The sequence below is a fragment of the Artibeus jamaicensis genome, unplaced genomic scaffold (genome assembly GCF_021234435.1).
Source record: "Artibeus jamaicensis isolate MK-2021 breed Jamaican fruit bat unplaced genomic scaffold, CSHL_Jam_final contig_482, whole genome shotgun sequence".
Classification (NCBI taxonomy): domain Eukaryota; kingdom Metazoa; phylum Chordata; class Mammalia; order Chiroptera; family Phyllostomidae; genus Artibeus; species Artibeus jamaicensis.
The window spans coordinates 2,976,145-2,991,701 of record NW_026521857.1 but is presented as its reverse complement, the minus strand read 5'-3'; the positions used below and the strand labels follow the sequence as shown (position 1 = coordinate 2,991,701).

General features: G+C 51.8%; 1 protein-coding gene and 1 long non-coding RNA gene across 6 annotated transcripts in view; one reads left to right on the top strand and one right to left on the bottom strand.

Annotated features, from left to right (window-relative positions):
• The first annotated feature begins 96 nt into the window (after positions 1-96).
• Positions 97-12,249, top strand: LOC119051266 (uncharacterized). The gene is made up of 3 exons (XR_005082890.2): positions 97-303; positions 11,524-11,693; positions 12,158-12,249. It is a non-coding gene; the product is annotated as an uncharacterized LOC119051266 (long non-coding RNA).
• LOC119051265 (phosphatase and actin regulator 1) overlaps positions 12,000-15,557 on the bottom strand; it is a 293,468-nt gene continuing 289,910 nt past the window's right edge. For all 5 annotated transcript variants that reach the window (XM_053668235.1, XM_053668234.1, XM_037147945.2 and 2 more), the window contains one exon: positions 12,000-15,398. In XM_053668235.1, coding sequence (XP_053524210.1) covers positions 15,383-15,398 — 16 coding nt within the window. In that variant the 3' untranslated portion in view covers positions 12,000-15,382. The remainder of the gene's footprint in view (positions 15,399-15,557) is intronic.

Below are 15,557 nucleotides of genomic sequence, written 5' to 3'. Positions count from 1 at the left end.
CTCTGTAAAACAAGAAAGACATACTCAGAAGGAAACTTGTAACAGCAAACCGCTGTCTACAGTCGATACTTGACATTTATTCACTGATACCCTCTGCCTTCTGCTGTCTGGGGATCTTGGGGACATACGAAATTTAAAGAGAAGTCATAAAACAGTAATAATATTGTGTGCACTTCATTTATATCATCTGTATAATTATTTCACAAAATGAAGATTTGAAAGTCAAGTGATGTTAGTGAACCTCTATTCCAGAAAAAAGAAGAAAAAGAATTAGCAATCTTTCAACAAGAGAAAAATTTGGAGGTATGCTTTCCTGCTTGCGCCTAGCTGCTGGGAGAAGACTGGCGTGTCCTAGAGGAAGTGTGGGAGGGGCGGAGCCCGGAGCGCCGGGACTCTGGGTTCGGGGAAGCTCAGGGGCCGCAGTGTTCGTCTGCGCAGCGTGGGGAGGCCCAGGTGATCCGAGAGGGAAGGCCGGTACCGCACTGCAGCGGAATTGTGAGATAGGTACTACAATATATTCTGCAAGTACAGTCTGTGAGATCTGGTGAAACCTCTCTGGCTGTGGGGCGTGGGGGTGGGAATTATTTTTTAAGTGAGGCAGTGTGAAGCCATCAAAAATTTTCTTTATTAGAAAGCAGCTTCGTCTGAGTGGAAGGGTTTTCTAAGGTGCACTGTGAGGACACTGATACAACAGTGAGGGTCCGGTTTCTTTTCCATGTCGGAATTTACTTTTGTTAAGAGCTGAGTATTTCCAAAACGTTTCTGTGCATTGCCTTTGGTGAGAAGCGCAGCTCCTGTTGGAAACAACTCCCTGTCTTTATTCCAAACATTTGGTCAGGACACTGCGGAATTTCTTCTCTGTGGAAAGCCTGTGGTTTCTGCTGTAGCCCAAACTGTCATCGAGTTCTCCTCCTCCCTCGGAAAATGGGGATTTAACGTCATTCAGTTTAGTTCTGCTCCGCGAGGAGATACTGAGGGACGAGGGTGCTGTGTGTGCATGTCTGTGTGTGCATTTGCCTGATGACAGATGGAATTGGAACACTCTATGTGCACAAGCTTGTGTGTGTGTGAGGCTACTTCAGGAAGTGAGGTCAGGGCTTATACTAGTGAAATCCTTTTTGTTGTTAGTGGAAAGTTTGCCTGAAATTCATGGGGCAACACTCAGGTCACATGATGTGTAGAAAGCGCTTGCAGGCTCCACGCTCTTGCTCTGAGATGACACCTGCCCGCCTTGTCTTGAATTGCTTCACAATCCTCCCTTGCTCTGAGCTGTCCCCTGTCATGGGCTCGTCACCTCCCTACTGTGTCTTAAAGTTTGTTTTCTGTCCCTGAGAGTGAAGAATCTGCAGGCAAGTCTGTGGGGATGAAGAGGGTAAAAATGGAGCTTCTGTGCCCAGGGCCTGGTCTGAAGGCTAGGCTCCTCTTGCTCAGAGTGACAGGCTGTGTAGGTGCTGAGCAGTTTTAAGCAGGACTGGTGTCCTGAGATCTTCTGCCTAAGGCTGCCTTTGGGAGAGATGGGGTGGGGGGCAGCTGCAGGGCAACCGGCTCTGCATGTTACATCTGCCAGTGGTCCCACGGGGTACGCAGCTCTTGTCTGCCGGCTTTGGAAGGGCTGCAGGGCACCCTCTCCGCCTCGACAGGGAGGGGAGTGCGGGGATTTGTGCAGCGGGAGTTGGTGGCATTCCCTCGGGCGGGTGAAGCAAAGGGCTGTTTCTCCTTCAGAGTCTGTGCCAAACGAAACTGCCTGTGGCGCTTGGCACAGACTGCACATCTCCAGATCAGCTGTTGCTTACCCAGAGTCTCACCAGTCTGGGGAGGAGGGTGGGGGTGGAGGGAGGGGGGTGATGTGATGAGAACAGGAGGTGGTGGGAATTTTTCCGGAGGGCCGTGGGAGGGGTGGGGGCCTGTCCTTTTACTGCTTTCCTGACCACCCGCTCACTTTCCAGTCTCTCAGCCTGGTCTTACAGAGGTTAAAATGTAAATGGACAGTTAGTTGCTAGTGAGGTGACAGTTCCCCACTTCTATGGAACTGGGGGCCGGTTTTATTGGAGGGCAACTGCAGGGGGAGTGGAGAATGTGATCTGAGAGGGACATGGGGAAAATCCTTCAAGAAACCTCTTCCTACTGAGGAACTCCAGATAGAATATCACAGCAGGCACTTAGTGTTCAGACCCCAAACACTCACCTGGCAGGTAGGTGTTACTTAGTTTGCCAAGAACTGAGGCACACACCCGTGCTAGGGGTGGCCAGAGCTCACGCTAACTTGCAGCCCTCCTGTCAGGTTTCTTCCTGGTCTTCTCCCATCACCCTCCTTTTCCTACGTGTTGACAGGTGACAACCTGGTCCTTGGTAGGTCTGGCATCTCTCCCTGCCCCGCCTACCTGCTGGACGTGTATGAAGGTTTGTGAGGGAGGAGCAAGGACGAGGAGAGCTTTGATAATTTGCTTCTAAATGTCAGAAGGCTGCACTCCCCACCTCCCATTTTCCCTCTTCTCTTCTCTTTGGGTCTTGTGTTCTTCTGTTTATTCTCATTGAATCATGAAATAAATTTGAACACACCCCTTGTTACGGGCCTGGTGCTGAGCTTAATTGCTGAACAACTCATATGCTGTCTGCCCTCTTGGAACTCACAATCATGCGGGGAAGACAAATATTCAATCAAATACATATTTCGTTCTCTTAGTCTTTAAGTAAAGCACCTTGCAGCACAAGGGAGAAGGTACCTGGGCTGCCCAGAAGCCCCAGAGGAAGGTTGGCGTTACTCCGAGATGTTGGTTCTCTGTCCCCTTCCCCATTAACGGGAGGTGGCAGAAAGTCTTGGCTGGGGAACCGTGGGGTTGGGGGAGGGGCTGAGCCTTTTTCATACTCACCCCGTGCCTCAGTTTTCCATGTAAATAATTGCTATTTAAAATTATGTGAATACCTGTAATAATTGCAAATAGCAATTATTTACATTCCTTACCCCTCGGTGTGTTTCTGAGCATCCAGTGAGCTTAGTGTGGAAACACTTTTACGAAGCACAGAGCGCCACGAAGTGCCATTATTATTAATAGATGGTTTGTGAGAGCCTGGCCGGCCCTGCCTCTATTGGAGTCTGTGCCTCAAGGCCTAACTCAGCTTTGCTGGCTCTGAAAAGTGTTCCGCCAGCTTCCAAGCTGGAAGCGTCATCTCCATGCTCTGAGCTTCTGTGACATTCGGGCACTGCTCCTTTAGCAATCCTTGGAAATCTCGTTTGGTGGTCTTCAACTTCCATTAAACTTTCCGTGTGGTTTCCCTCTCAAATGCAAGCCTCTCGAGGCCAGAGACTGTTCTGCTCCCTTTCGCACACCCTCACTTTCCCTAGCACACTTCCTCAGGCATGTTCTCTCCCCAACCGGGCTGTCCCCCACCCGACTTTGGGCAAACCGTCCTCGTCAGGAGCATCCTTTCCCCACTGCAGGGGACATCCTCATATCTTAAAGACTCAGCTCACGCTCCCCTCCTCCAGGAAGCTCTCCTGGCTTTCTGCCCTTTCATGGCACTTGGAATCCTTTTCACCACACTTAATGTGTTGGTTTGGAGTGACCCGTTTGCGTCCCACACTAGCCTGAAAGGTCCTTGAGGGTGGAGACCATGTCCTGTTCTTGCTTTCATTCCCACAGTGCCAGGCACATCCCAGCCCGCCTGGGCTCTCCACGAACATCAGTTGAGTACACGAATGCCTGGCTCAGTGTTGCCTCAGACTCCTCTGGTGGCAAGTAATAGAATTGTTCTGGTGCCAGCTTGCTTAAAGCAGATTTTATTACAGGGTACGGGGTGAGACTCAGACTCAGAGTCAGTGGGGCTGGCATCTGGGACCGGACTAAAGAGTTAACTCTGGACCCTCTTATCCTTTTCTCTTTGACCTCTCTGTGTGCAGTGCAGATTGCTCTGGAAAGATGCCTTTTACCCTATGCTCCTAAGCTTGTATGGTCCGGGTCCCGTCACCAGGTGGGTGGGAGAGGCTGTGGTCCACTGTGGGTCTGCTGCTGCCCATCATCTGTAGCCATGGAGACAGAGGGCTCATATAGCAAACACATGGCCACCAGGAGCCTCTGTCCGTGTCTATGGCAATGTGGGGGTGGTGAGTGAGGGTCGTTGTCACAAGGTCCACTGTGAGTTAGGACACTCTCTAAAGCTTTCCACTTCATTTAGCAAATCTTTTGACTGGATATGTGCCCTGCTATGGTGCCAGGAGGGGCGGCTAAGTCAGGGTGGCTTTTCCTTCACCACTTATGCCTGGTTTCTATCAACTGGTCTGAGGGTGGCACTGCTAGCCCTTTCGGGTGGGGTGGGCAGGGTGGGAATGCCCCGCTGGCAGCTTCGGTAAGGGGTCTCACCTGGCCGGTGGTTCCTTTCTGAGCGTTTCAGGTCGAGTCTAGTTCATTCTGGAAGTCTGTGGGAAGTTGGCTTTGCCCAGCTCCTTCTTCCCACCTGGGTCGGGTGGGAGGCTTGGTGGCGAGTGGCTGTCAGTAGCTGTGTTTATTTGCCTCTTACTGCTTGGGAGATTGTATGATTCCCTCAGAGTGTCCAGCACTGGGGTCTCTAGTCTGAGTTGGGCTCCAGCCAGATCTGGTGACCGCTGGATGAACCTCAATAAGGTCAGTTAGGGTAGGCAGCTGCTAAGGCCGACTGATTTCAAGATCACAGGGTGGCACACCTTGACCTGAGGAATGTGGGAGCTGGAGAAAAACCTGCTGGTCCCCTCCCCAATACACAGATACGAAAAGTGGGCTTCCAGGACCGAGGGGTTATACCAGGTCCCCGTGGGCAGCCAGGCAGCCTTAGAACGGAGGCATTCTGGCTCTGTCCAGCAGGCACTTCACTTCCAGCTACTACTTCATCCTGAAACACCACCCCATCTGTTTTCTGAGCCTTAAAAACCCCTTCATTGGCACAAAACACTGTAATAATAGTCCCTCAGAATTGGTAGGAGAAGTGCAGAAAGACACACGGAGCTCTGAGCTCAGTGCTGGGCACAGAACAAGCACTTATCATCCAATAGGTGTTACACACCACATGTGATAAATGCGTGTCCTCAGAGAGGTGGCACTGTGACTTACAGTTTTATTAAAAGCTGCCTTAGAGGAGATTGCTTCCTGTGAAGAGGTCTGAGATGGAAGGCACATTACGGGTTAGGTCATGCATTTGAAAGGGGCTCCTTAAACTTTAATGGGCACAGAAATGTCCTGGGGCCCCTGTTAAAGTGCAGATTCTGATTTAGTAGCTGTGGGGTGGGGACTGGGGCTCTGCACTTGTAACAGACTCCCTGATGGTGCCCATGCTGCTGGTCCTCGGGCCACGTTCCAGGTAGCAAGGACCTAGGGAGTGTGGATTTCTCTGAGTACGAGGTTCAACCCCGATTGCTAAAGAAAGAAATATGCCACAGAGAATGCCACCTGCCTATATCATTTTCCCATTTTTAAGTGATTACTCTGACTTCATTTCTAGGCGATGGTAAGGATATTGCTTCAAGTTTATAGAAGCACTTCATCAAAACCTGAATACAGTCTCAGTATTGAGATGTGGAGGTTTTTTATGGATAGTTCTTTCTCCCCGCTCAGTCACTGGAAGTGGTTTCCCTATAAGCTTAGCACGAGTCAGCTCGTTACTAAGGACAGCTCTGTGGCAGCTAACTAACGATATGCTCCCTTTTCTTTTTCTTTACTAACCACACCTAAATTCCATTTGAAGTAGGACTGTGGTAAGAAAACTTTATTTCCCAGATTCTCTGGAATGAGGAATGGACGATATGATGGAAGGCAAAGCCATTAGGCAGGATTTCCAGAAAGGTTTGTATTTAAAGATTATTTTTTCAGCTGGCAGGTAAGCCTTCCTTTTACTTCCTGCTTGGAACACATACATAATGACTGGAATTCCAGCAGCCGTTTTGGGACATGAGGCAACCTTGAGGGTGCAAACCACACGATAAGGAGAGTGGGGCAGAAAAACAGAACTGTGGCACTTTGAGTGTGTCACTGCTCATCCCCAGTTAACTGCAGACTTTCTTTGTATCAAACCAAAATCCCAGTTGTTTCAGCCACTCTCTGGGTTTCCTGCTACATGACACCAGTAGAGCAGATGCAGCTTATTAGCAGGGTGGCCACGGGTTTAAATCTGAGCCTAAGACTGTCATCCTTCTGAGGGGCCTTTGCAGGGTTCCCTAGTCGTGGAGGGGGAGGGAACCGGTTAAGAGTCAGAAGCCTGGGTTCTCGGCTCAGTGCAGCCATCAACTAGCAGTGTGATTCTATTCCTTTCCCCTTGCCTATCAAATGGGGATGACAAATGGGTGTCCAGCACTGTGTGGGGGTGTGGAACTCATTCTGCTGGTGTTGGGTGGGGTGTCTGTCTCAGGATGTTGGTGACCTGTGCTGATGTGTACAGTGAAGGGACATGCAGGGGTGAAGCTTAGGCACAGGCAGTGACACACCTTCTGGTGCTTCCATTGTGGTGCCCACCTTCCTGTGCCGAGGGCAGCAGAGCGCCGCTGCCTCTGTTGTACCCAAAGGGGTTGAGCTAAGTGCCCTGTTACCATTAATGTTCTATGAGTGTGGTTTTGTTCGGAGGGAGCTGGGGTAGCAGACATAGCTTTCAGCTGGGCCTTGAGAAACCTGCCTCAGTGTCTTCCCTCCGCCAGCTTGTGAGCTCTAAGCTGAGGCCCAGCAGGTGACTCAGGCAACATCTCAACTCCCCAAATTGCTTTGCTGCTGAAGACCAAGCGACTCCACCCCAGCTCCTTGCTCCAAGGCAGCCAAATGGACTGAGTAGTTAGCAAGTTGTGTTTGCTCTCTCCTGCTGATTGGAACCTGCAGTGAAAGGTTTTCAACCACAGCAGAATGGTCCACACTTCTGTCCAAGTTAGAGATTTTTGTTTTTGCTTGAAAGTTCTCAAAACTACCCTGCAGACCTGGAGCCATCAGTCCTTGTCCTTCCCCTCTTCTTCGCCCTAGTTAATATGTCTGGGACCCTGCACTGTTTCAAGCCAGGCAGGGCCAGCTGGTTCCTGAGGGCAAAGCCCAAGTCTTTACAGTGAACCGATGCTGTCTTGGGGTGCACCACCTCCGGCTCAGCGGAGGTGGGCAGACCCCTGAACTACGGCTGCGTGTTGGGAGCGCCGTGCTGCCTGGCGGGGCTCCCAGCCGCTGGATGATCTGAACAATGCCTGCAGTTCCTTACTGTGGCCTGGGTTTTGTCCTTAGATGTTAAAATTGATGCGATTGAAATAAGGCGTTTTTCTGAGGAGACATGTTACACGTGGGTAAGTACCCTTGTTCAGTAAGACTAAAGGCAACCAGCACTGTGTGTACTTCCAGTTATTCCTTTTTTTAAAAAAAAATTATAACAGTGGCCCTTCATAGTCCAGCCCCATGTTCCCTTCCTCAGAAGCACTTCTGAGTACACGTTGGCCTGGCCGAGCGCATGATGTTGTGCCCCGTTCCGGGGGGAACGACGGGACAGCGCAGGGCTTCACCTGCCTCGGGGCTGTTGTCGCCACGTCAGTGAGAACGTTGATGAAAACCCAAGTCAGTTACACTGCACCAAGGGGCTGGGCGTTCAGTAAGGCTGGGCTGGTGCAGGTGACGGTAAGCATTTTCACATTGTCTTAGAAAAGTGTCCCCACCACCCCAACAGCAAGGCAGCACATGGGGTGAATAAGGCTTTCCTCTTGCCAGATATTTTTGCTGCTTTAACCCCAGGGCCTTGTTGAGCCAGCACACGGGAGCTTTTGTGAGGTTGCTGAGGATGTTGGCGTGGCGCGGGTGTCAGGCGAGAAGGCGGGGAGAGCTCGGGCACGTGCTGCCCCAGGTGGCACAGCCGGGCAGGCCCACAGGGATGCGGGGCTGAGCCCTTCGCCCTGGTCCAGTCTGTGCGGGAACTGCTGAGAGAACAAGCTCAGCCAGCGTGTCAAGTGTTTTTACCTGCGTAGCTGAAGAGATGGGCTTGCCCTTTTCTGGTTATGAGATGGGGGCTCTGCAGTCACAGGCCTCTCGTGGACCCTGAGACCCCACTGGACAATGTATTAGTGACAACAGAGAGAATTTCTCTCCTTCCACCAATTGTCCCTTGTTTTTTATTAAACAAACATCAGTGACATCACCATGCAAGAACCACCAAACCACTCGACCTTGAAGATCGCACAAGATGGAGCCTCAATCCACCGTGAGGGGTGAGAGGAGCGGGTGTCTGGATTCCCAGCTCGCTGCAGCATGCGTCTTCACTGGCTGTCAAGCCCGGGAGAAGAATCTGTTCAGTTCTGCCCTCGTGGTTCACTCTTCCGCAAACAGACTCTTTTAACAAGGGCGCCTCGCTGTGACCTGGGGTGCTGCACTGTGAGCGCACTGGAAGGCCATGCTTGCCAATGTGAAATAAGGAGAGCATTTTTCGATTAATGGCATGTGAGCATTTAGGAAAGCAACTGGCTACACCCCTGTGATTGCCAGATGCTCTTCCTCTCTGGCATCAGGCAGCATACCGTTATCTTCCTGCCTTTGCTGCAGGTCCTTTGTGTGACATTTCCCTCTCAGGAAGTCATAAATATTGGCTGGCTGTCTCTTGGTTTGGGGAGGCCCCTCTGCGGGGAGCCTGCCCATACACAGACGGGCAGTGCATGGAGGGGAGGGAGGAGCCGGGTGGGTGGAGCAAACAGCTTGTCCAACCTGGAGGCTTGGTGAGAGTTGGGTCTCTTTCCTGGCCTGTGGTTCTCAGGAAAGTGGTGTTACCACTTAAGATGGACAATGGGATGACTGGATGGAAGCAAAGTGTGAGTCTGGATTACAGTTTCTCTGGGAACTTAAGAACAATGCTTTAGCGTCAAACAGACCTGAGTTCGGAAGCCACAGGCATTGTCAAGATGACATTAAATTGTGTGTGAAAGCGGCGTAGCACAGTACCAGGCATGTAGTAAGCGTTTATTACATGTGAGCGGCGAGTGGTGGTAATGGCAGGAATCAAGTGCCCAGAGAGCTGGAGTTAGAGATCAGGATGCCACGCGTCAGGTACCGCAAGGGACAACCATTGTTCATACTGTTTGGGATGTTCTGCACGCATGAGTGCCCTGACTCCTCATTAGAGTTCTAATGAGGACTCTAGGGTCACATAAGTGGGGCCCCTCTCGAGCTCTGTATAGGGAGGTGTAGGTGCTCAGTCCCCGAAGCCCCCTGTTAGCCCTGGTTGTCCCTGAGGGGATCACTACAGCACAGAGACACCACGGGGCCCCTCACAGGCCTCCAGAGCCACACACAGTACGAAGGCCTGCCCCGGATCCCTGACCCTCGAGCAGGAGGCTGTGGCCGGGGCGGGGGCACACTGACACTGAGGGAGGCCCACTGGAGACTGGGATTTGGTTGGTAGGACGTGGGGGCCATGGCAGACATTATGCAGGAGTGTGGGGTGAGCGAGTCTGTGTTGGGATAGAGGACTCTGGCAGTAGGATTGGACAGGTGAAAGCCACAGGCGAGAAGACCATGACTGGTCATCCAGGCAGGAGAGGAGGCCCTTAATGGAAGAGCACGGAGGAGCTTTGAGAGCTAATTGGCAGGTGTTCATGATTAGCTGGAACTGGGGAGGAGGAGGCGACTTCTCGGTGTTACCATTCCCTGAAGGAGGGAGTGAGGAGGAACAGGACAGGGCAGGGGGCAGGGGCGGGGGCGGGGGACACGGAAACAGCGGTCTAGCACATACTGAGTTTGGGGTGCCTGCAAGACAGACATACTCACGAAGCATAAGGACTGACTGACTCGGGCCCAACCCTTAAGACCCTGTTTCAGACACAGTGCTGAGCGCCTTACACATTCTGTCTTGTGCTAACGGCCCTGTAAAGTAAGTACCATTATTCCCATGGTACAGATGAGGAAGTTGAGGCACAACGAGATAATGTAAGTGGACCAAAGTTGCCACGTCTAGTAAGGGATGGAGCCACAATTTGACCCCAGGGCGTGTGGGCTCGGCACCACCGCTCTTCAGGTAACGTGTATGCTGCACCGCTGCTCTGTGGCGTTTGGACACCTGGGCCAGGAGCTCAGGGTGGATCTGACCTACAGCTGTAGCTACGGAGCCCTCTGAGTCCAGGATTGCTCTAGGGCCTGTGGAGAGCCAGCCGGTGTCTTGGCATTGAACTGTTCATAGGCTTAATAAGCAGGTACAAATACCACATCACAGAGGTGCCCTCAAACTTGCAGTGCGGTAGAAGACAACAGGCTGTGTCTTAAGCACTACCGCTCGAGGCCCACAAGCCCCTCTAGGGTGCTTTGCCAGGAGGAAGGGAGAGGCAGAGAGGAGTCAAGTAATGCAGTTGACAGCAGCTTTGGGACGAGGCCCGCGAAGTCATGCAGGAAAGGATGGGTAGGGCTGGCAGGCATGTGTGCCAGACTTGCAGGTGGTTTGGAGAGAAATGCAAACTGTCCTTCAGGAGACTGTCTTGGCAGGACTTACCTCAAGCTTATTCTTCCCTAAGGACCAACTTGAGTGTTTTAAAAATCCAGATAAACTCTTAGCAAGTTGATGCCCTCAAGGACAATAGAGGACATCTAATTCAATGCCCTCACTTTCCAGATAAGGACATAGAGGCCCTGAGAAATTAAGTGACTTGGCCAAAATTGTCCAGTTAAGTGTGACAGGGACACTGCTTCTGTGTCCTAGGATGGTGTAAACAGGTCCAAGGATGGACACACCAAGCCCCTCTATCTGAGAATGGAATTGTGACGTTCCTTTACTTCCAGAAGGGCTCCCTCTAGGGTAGAGGCTGGTTTCCTTCCCTCTGGCAAGGCAGAGCCTGTTCGGGGTTCTACCAAAGCTTCTCTTTCTAGCCCTTGTGCTCTCCTGGATAACTGTAGTCGAGTTCTGATGATTAGATTTACTGAGAGCTCCACTGGTTAGGAGAAGAGAGAATGAGGGAGAAGCTCAGCCTGGAACTGAAACCTTCCAGCAAACCACTCGCCCTCTCTGCTGTGGCCACTCCTGTCCTGGCATCTCTCCACCTGTACAGCTGAGTGCTGTGCATACACTCCGGTGCAATGCCGTGGGACGCTGACTTCCAGCGGGGCTTTGCCGATGCTCTCAGTAAAGACATTAGCAGTGCGTGGGGTCACTCCGCTTTCCCAGGCTGGAGATTTCCAGGCAATGGAAAAGCGGCTCCTGTTGCATTGTTCTCTTAAGCCCTTGCTCTTCAGAAGTGTGATTCCAGGGCCAGTGGATCAGCATGCACTGGGAGTGAGTTAGAAATGTGGACTCTCAGGTCCCCCCGCACCGCCCCTGACCTATTGAGTTGGCACCTGCACTTTGACAAGGCTCCCTGGCGATTCCCAGCACCAGTGCTGGAGAGGAGTGCTATGTGAGGTTGCTTTTTCCCAGAGCCACACTCATATCACTGGACCAAGGACATGTCATCCAGCAATTTCCCCCACCTCAAGTGCAGCCAGAAAGCATTACAGCCCTGCTTGCTTCTCCCAAACCTTCAAAAAGATGTTAGGACCAGAAGGTTAAATGGTAAAGCTTTTTGTTTTACAGGACAAATACCCAGTCTTCTCAAGAATGGAGCCAGACATCAGTACCGAAAGAGTAAAGTGGTCTGAGGCTTGTGCTTCTGGGCAGCGACACCTCGAAGCTCCCCTGGCCCCCGCAAGGCCCTGCTGCGATTCAAGGGTGTCTGGTATCTGACGCTGCCCGGAGGGCTCTGAGTGAGTTACCAAGTCACGTTCACCACTCCCACATTATTAAAGGGCAGCTAGTTGGGCAGTGCACTTTAGACATTCCGAAAACAAATGTATGGAAGAAGGAAGTCCTGGCACACAAATGTCACGTAGAAAGTTAACCGATGGCAACAGTCCTTCCCTCCCCAGCAGTACCAGATACGTGAGATCGTCCCGTATCTCCACGACTCATACAATGTTGCGGATGCGGTGACCTGCCCCTGCCCTCAACCCCCTTCCCCAGCCAAACCGAGGGATTTGGGTGATTGACAGAACACACAGGAGGCAAGAAAATGATTTTTTAAGGTTTTTCTGATTTGTTTTTAAAGAAACTGCATACATCATCAGAGACAAACAATAATTTAAATACCATGCAGTTTCTGTATGTACAAAACCTAGCCATAGAGATCCAGTTTAATTTGTATTCTATTTACATTGTCTTCTGCACACAGCCGTCGTCTGTTGAATTAGAACACGAGAGAGCGCTCCTATACAAAGAATAACTATGTACAGACACCCGGGAAGCAACTGGAAAAAGCAACCGGTGTGGGGGTTAACAGACAAGTGGGAGGAAGAACTCATTTACGTGACCTTGGCACACTGGCTGTGCACAGGGAGGGCGGGGAGGCTGTTCACCGAAGCTCACTCCACGCTGTCATTCAGCAAATATAAAGACACGTTCGTAAGCGGGAGAAAAATAAACTTGGGGGTTTTCACCACATCTACTGTCACACTGTTTGGTTTCTCTAATTTGATATAAAGGCTAAAGTTTTAAGTTTTCCAGGGCTCTGGGGGTCGTGGGAAGGAACAGCGCAATTTCGAGAGAACACAGAGGCCGACCGATGGCACTGGTCTGTCACGGATGCGATAGGGGCTGGGCACTGTCTCATTTTCAAAGGAAATATTTTGATCTGTGAAATACATTTTTCTTTCCATGCTAATCCAATGACAAGAGGCTCAATTGGAAATTTATACACAGAAAATAAAACTTTACTTGAAAACAGATTTTTCAGAAAAGGAACGCATTGTAAACCAGGTAGGCCACCCCCTCCAATAATTAATGTCAATTTGTCATCTTGGAAAGTAACATACATTTTTCAATTGTCAATAATGTGGCAAAAAAGAAATTTGGATAGATTTCTATAAAGACCTCAAGATTTCAGGAAAGGAAAGAGACAGCTGAGGGGCCAGCTAGGGTCCACTGCAGCTGCTGAGCCACATACAACGGTCTGAAATCGCTCACCTCTGTGGTGGGTGTGCTCAGTGGCCTGGAGGGTGCACCCCGAACCCTGCAAGTGACTTCTGGAAAACGGCACTCTGCAGGAAGACGAGTGGAGCATGTGCTCAACTTCTTCCATGAACAAAGGGGACTGCAAGAGTAGGGCACTTTGGGCGGAAAACCTGGACTACTGGCTGGCTGGCTGGTTCCACAGAAATTGATTTGGGCCTTAAGTCCCCTGGAATCTAAAAGGCCCAAGAACCCAGGCCAGCAGAGAAGCCACTGGCCTTGGTGGGAGGAGCCCAGGTCATGGAACGAGTTCCCTTTGGACTGGCTCCTGGGCCAGGGGAAGGCCTGACCATGCTGCCAGGGCACTGCGAGCCGCCGGAAGCACAGCTGCCAGTAAGAGGAAGCTCAGACTCAGCTCCCAGCAAGGCAGGCACCTCCGCCTAGAATAGGTGCCTGTCATAGAGAAGTCAAATGAAAGAGCCCCACATCTTTCGTCATATCATTTGCACATTCAGACGTCAGCAAGCCTTTTGGGAAAACAGTGCTTACAGCCACACTAAAGTCCTGACCATACACATTTTCCCTGAAGGTACTTCTACCCATGTCAGTAACTATTCAGATTCAGCATTCAAAGAAAAAAGGGTCTAGTGATGGCATCCTCCTGGGACTGGGCGGCTACGTGCTCCCTCCAGGTGCTGCAAGCAAAGCATACGCAGCTTTGCCGTGGCTGGTGGGCAGTGCCTGGAGAACTGCCCGGAGCCCCCTGCAAATACACGCAGCTCCCGGTAAATGCTCGCCACGAGAGCTGGGAATGCCTGCAGGAAGTGAATGGCCTCACTGATGGCGTGCATCCCGAGTGACCTGCATCCCACACAGTTTGGGGTGGGGACTGGTTAACTCTTTGTTGTGAAGGCCAAGCTGGCATCTTTCTAAATCCTGGGCATGTGTGGGGGAGAGCGACCCATTCCCTGGAAGGATCACGGTGACTATGAGACCACTGCAGGTGGCCAGGCAGAGCCTGGCGATGGAGGCCCTGCGAGCGCCCAGGACGGGAAACAAAACTGCTGCAACGGGCCCCGGGAAGACGGCCGTCAGGGTGTGGGACTTGTTCTTTCTCTCACTGCACGTGCCGCCCTCAGTTAACAGGGCATGCTTTCCTGTGGTCCCAAGTGAGGAGAACAGTTAGGGATACGTCTCCAGTCACCCTCACCAGCCTCATGAGGGCAAGGAAGGGTTCTCTGTGGATAAATATGAGCGGGGAGGCACAGCACAAGGCGTGCGTGGCTGGTGTTGGCATGATTCTGGCGTGTCACACCCTGGGGCTTTCCCATAGAGACTCTTCAGTGCAAAGACAGGAGATGAGAAGGCCATCGAGTGGTTCTAGGGTATCGGTGAGCCCATTAGTGACCGGGACACCTGCTCTCAGGCATGGTTTCTGGCCTTCAGGCGCTGGTCCTGCACTCAGAAGCCATTAACTTCCCAGCCACACAGTCACCATCCCTGGGGCACACCGAGAAAACAACACTCATCGGCCAAGCAGAGTTTCTCCTGGCAGCCGTTAGCCTTCATGCCCTCGATATGGTCCTTCTGCTCACACGCATGATACCATAGGCACACCTTAGTGATGGCTGTTTGTGTGCATGAAGATCACCCGTGACATTGGGCTTTGAATAAAATGGGTCAATTCACTTGAACTGAGCAGATAGCAACTCCCCTTCCAAACCAGAGCTCCCTGGAAGGCGGCTCACCTCTGTCTGAGGGGACAGAATGGGCATTCGCGCCAGCCTCCCACACCCGGAACACAAGCACTCATAGGGCAGACCATCAGCCACAGACTCCCCGGGAAAAGGGCTCTGCCCTTTCACTCGCCGTGGGGAGGGTGGCCGGAGGGAGAAAGGTCAGTGCAGCCGAGCCAGTGCTCCCTTCCCGCATCCTGCCCCTAAGCGGACCCCGCACCAGGAGCCATGCTGCAGCCAGTGTGTCTGGCAGGTCTAGAAGGCCCACCAGATCATTTGCTTTGTGAAGTCCTTCCCAGGCCACACCCACTGCCTTGGCTTTCTTTGGACTTAGGTGACAGATTCCTTTGAGGAAGGGTTCCCTGGAGCCCAAGTGAATGCAGAGCCTGCCGTGCCTGGCTGGAGAGGACCGGGGCTGCTCCAAGGGCCGGAGAGTCTTCGGTGAGGCCCCGCCGGTGCTGGCAGCCCTGCCGGCAACGGGTACAGCCTGGGGTCAGCGGTGGTGCCAGCGGCTCTGACCGCGGAGCCGTAACCATCGTGCTTTTGCAAACAGAGTCCTGATTGTGTTTCCTTTTATTTTTCTTGTTCTTCTTTTTAAAAAAGGCAGTTCAGAAGATTTACATCATGATGGGGAAGTGAATAAATACCAGCACTTATGGTTCTTATAAATTTATGTTTTGAAGACAGCATAGCACTCAAGAGGAATTCGACTGTTAAGGTCGGTGAAACCTAGGAAAACAAATACTTAAATAACGACCAAGCATCTGTCAAAGGTTCTCGGTTCCCGTTTGAGCTTTCCACCCTCAGAGTCCTTGTTTATGACAGTGAGGGAATTTTACATCTCCCTCCACCACAGGTCCACGCCCACAGAGCTTCTCAGGCTCCCAA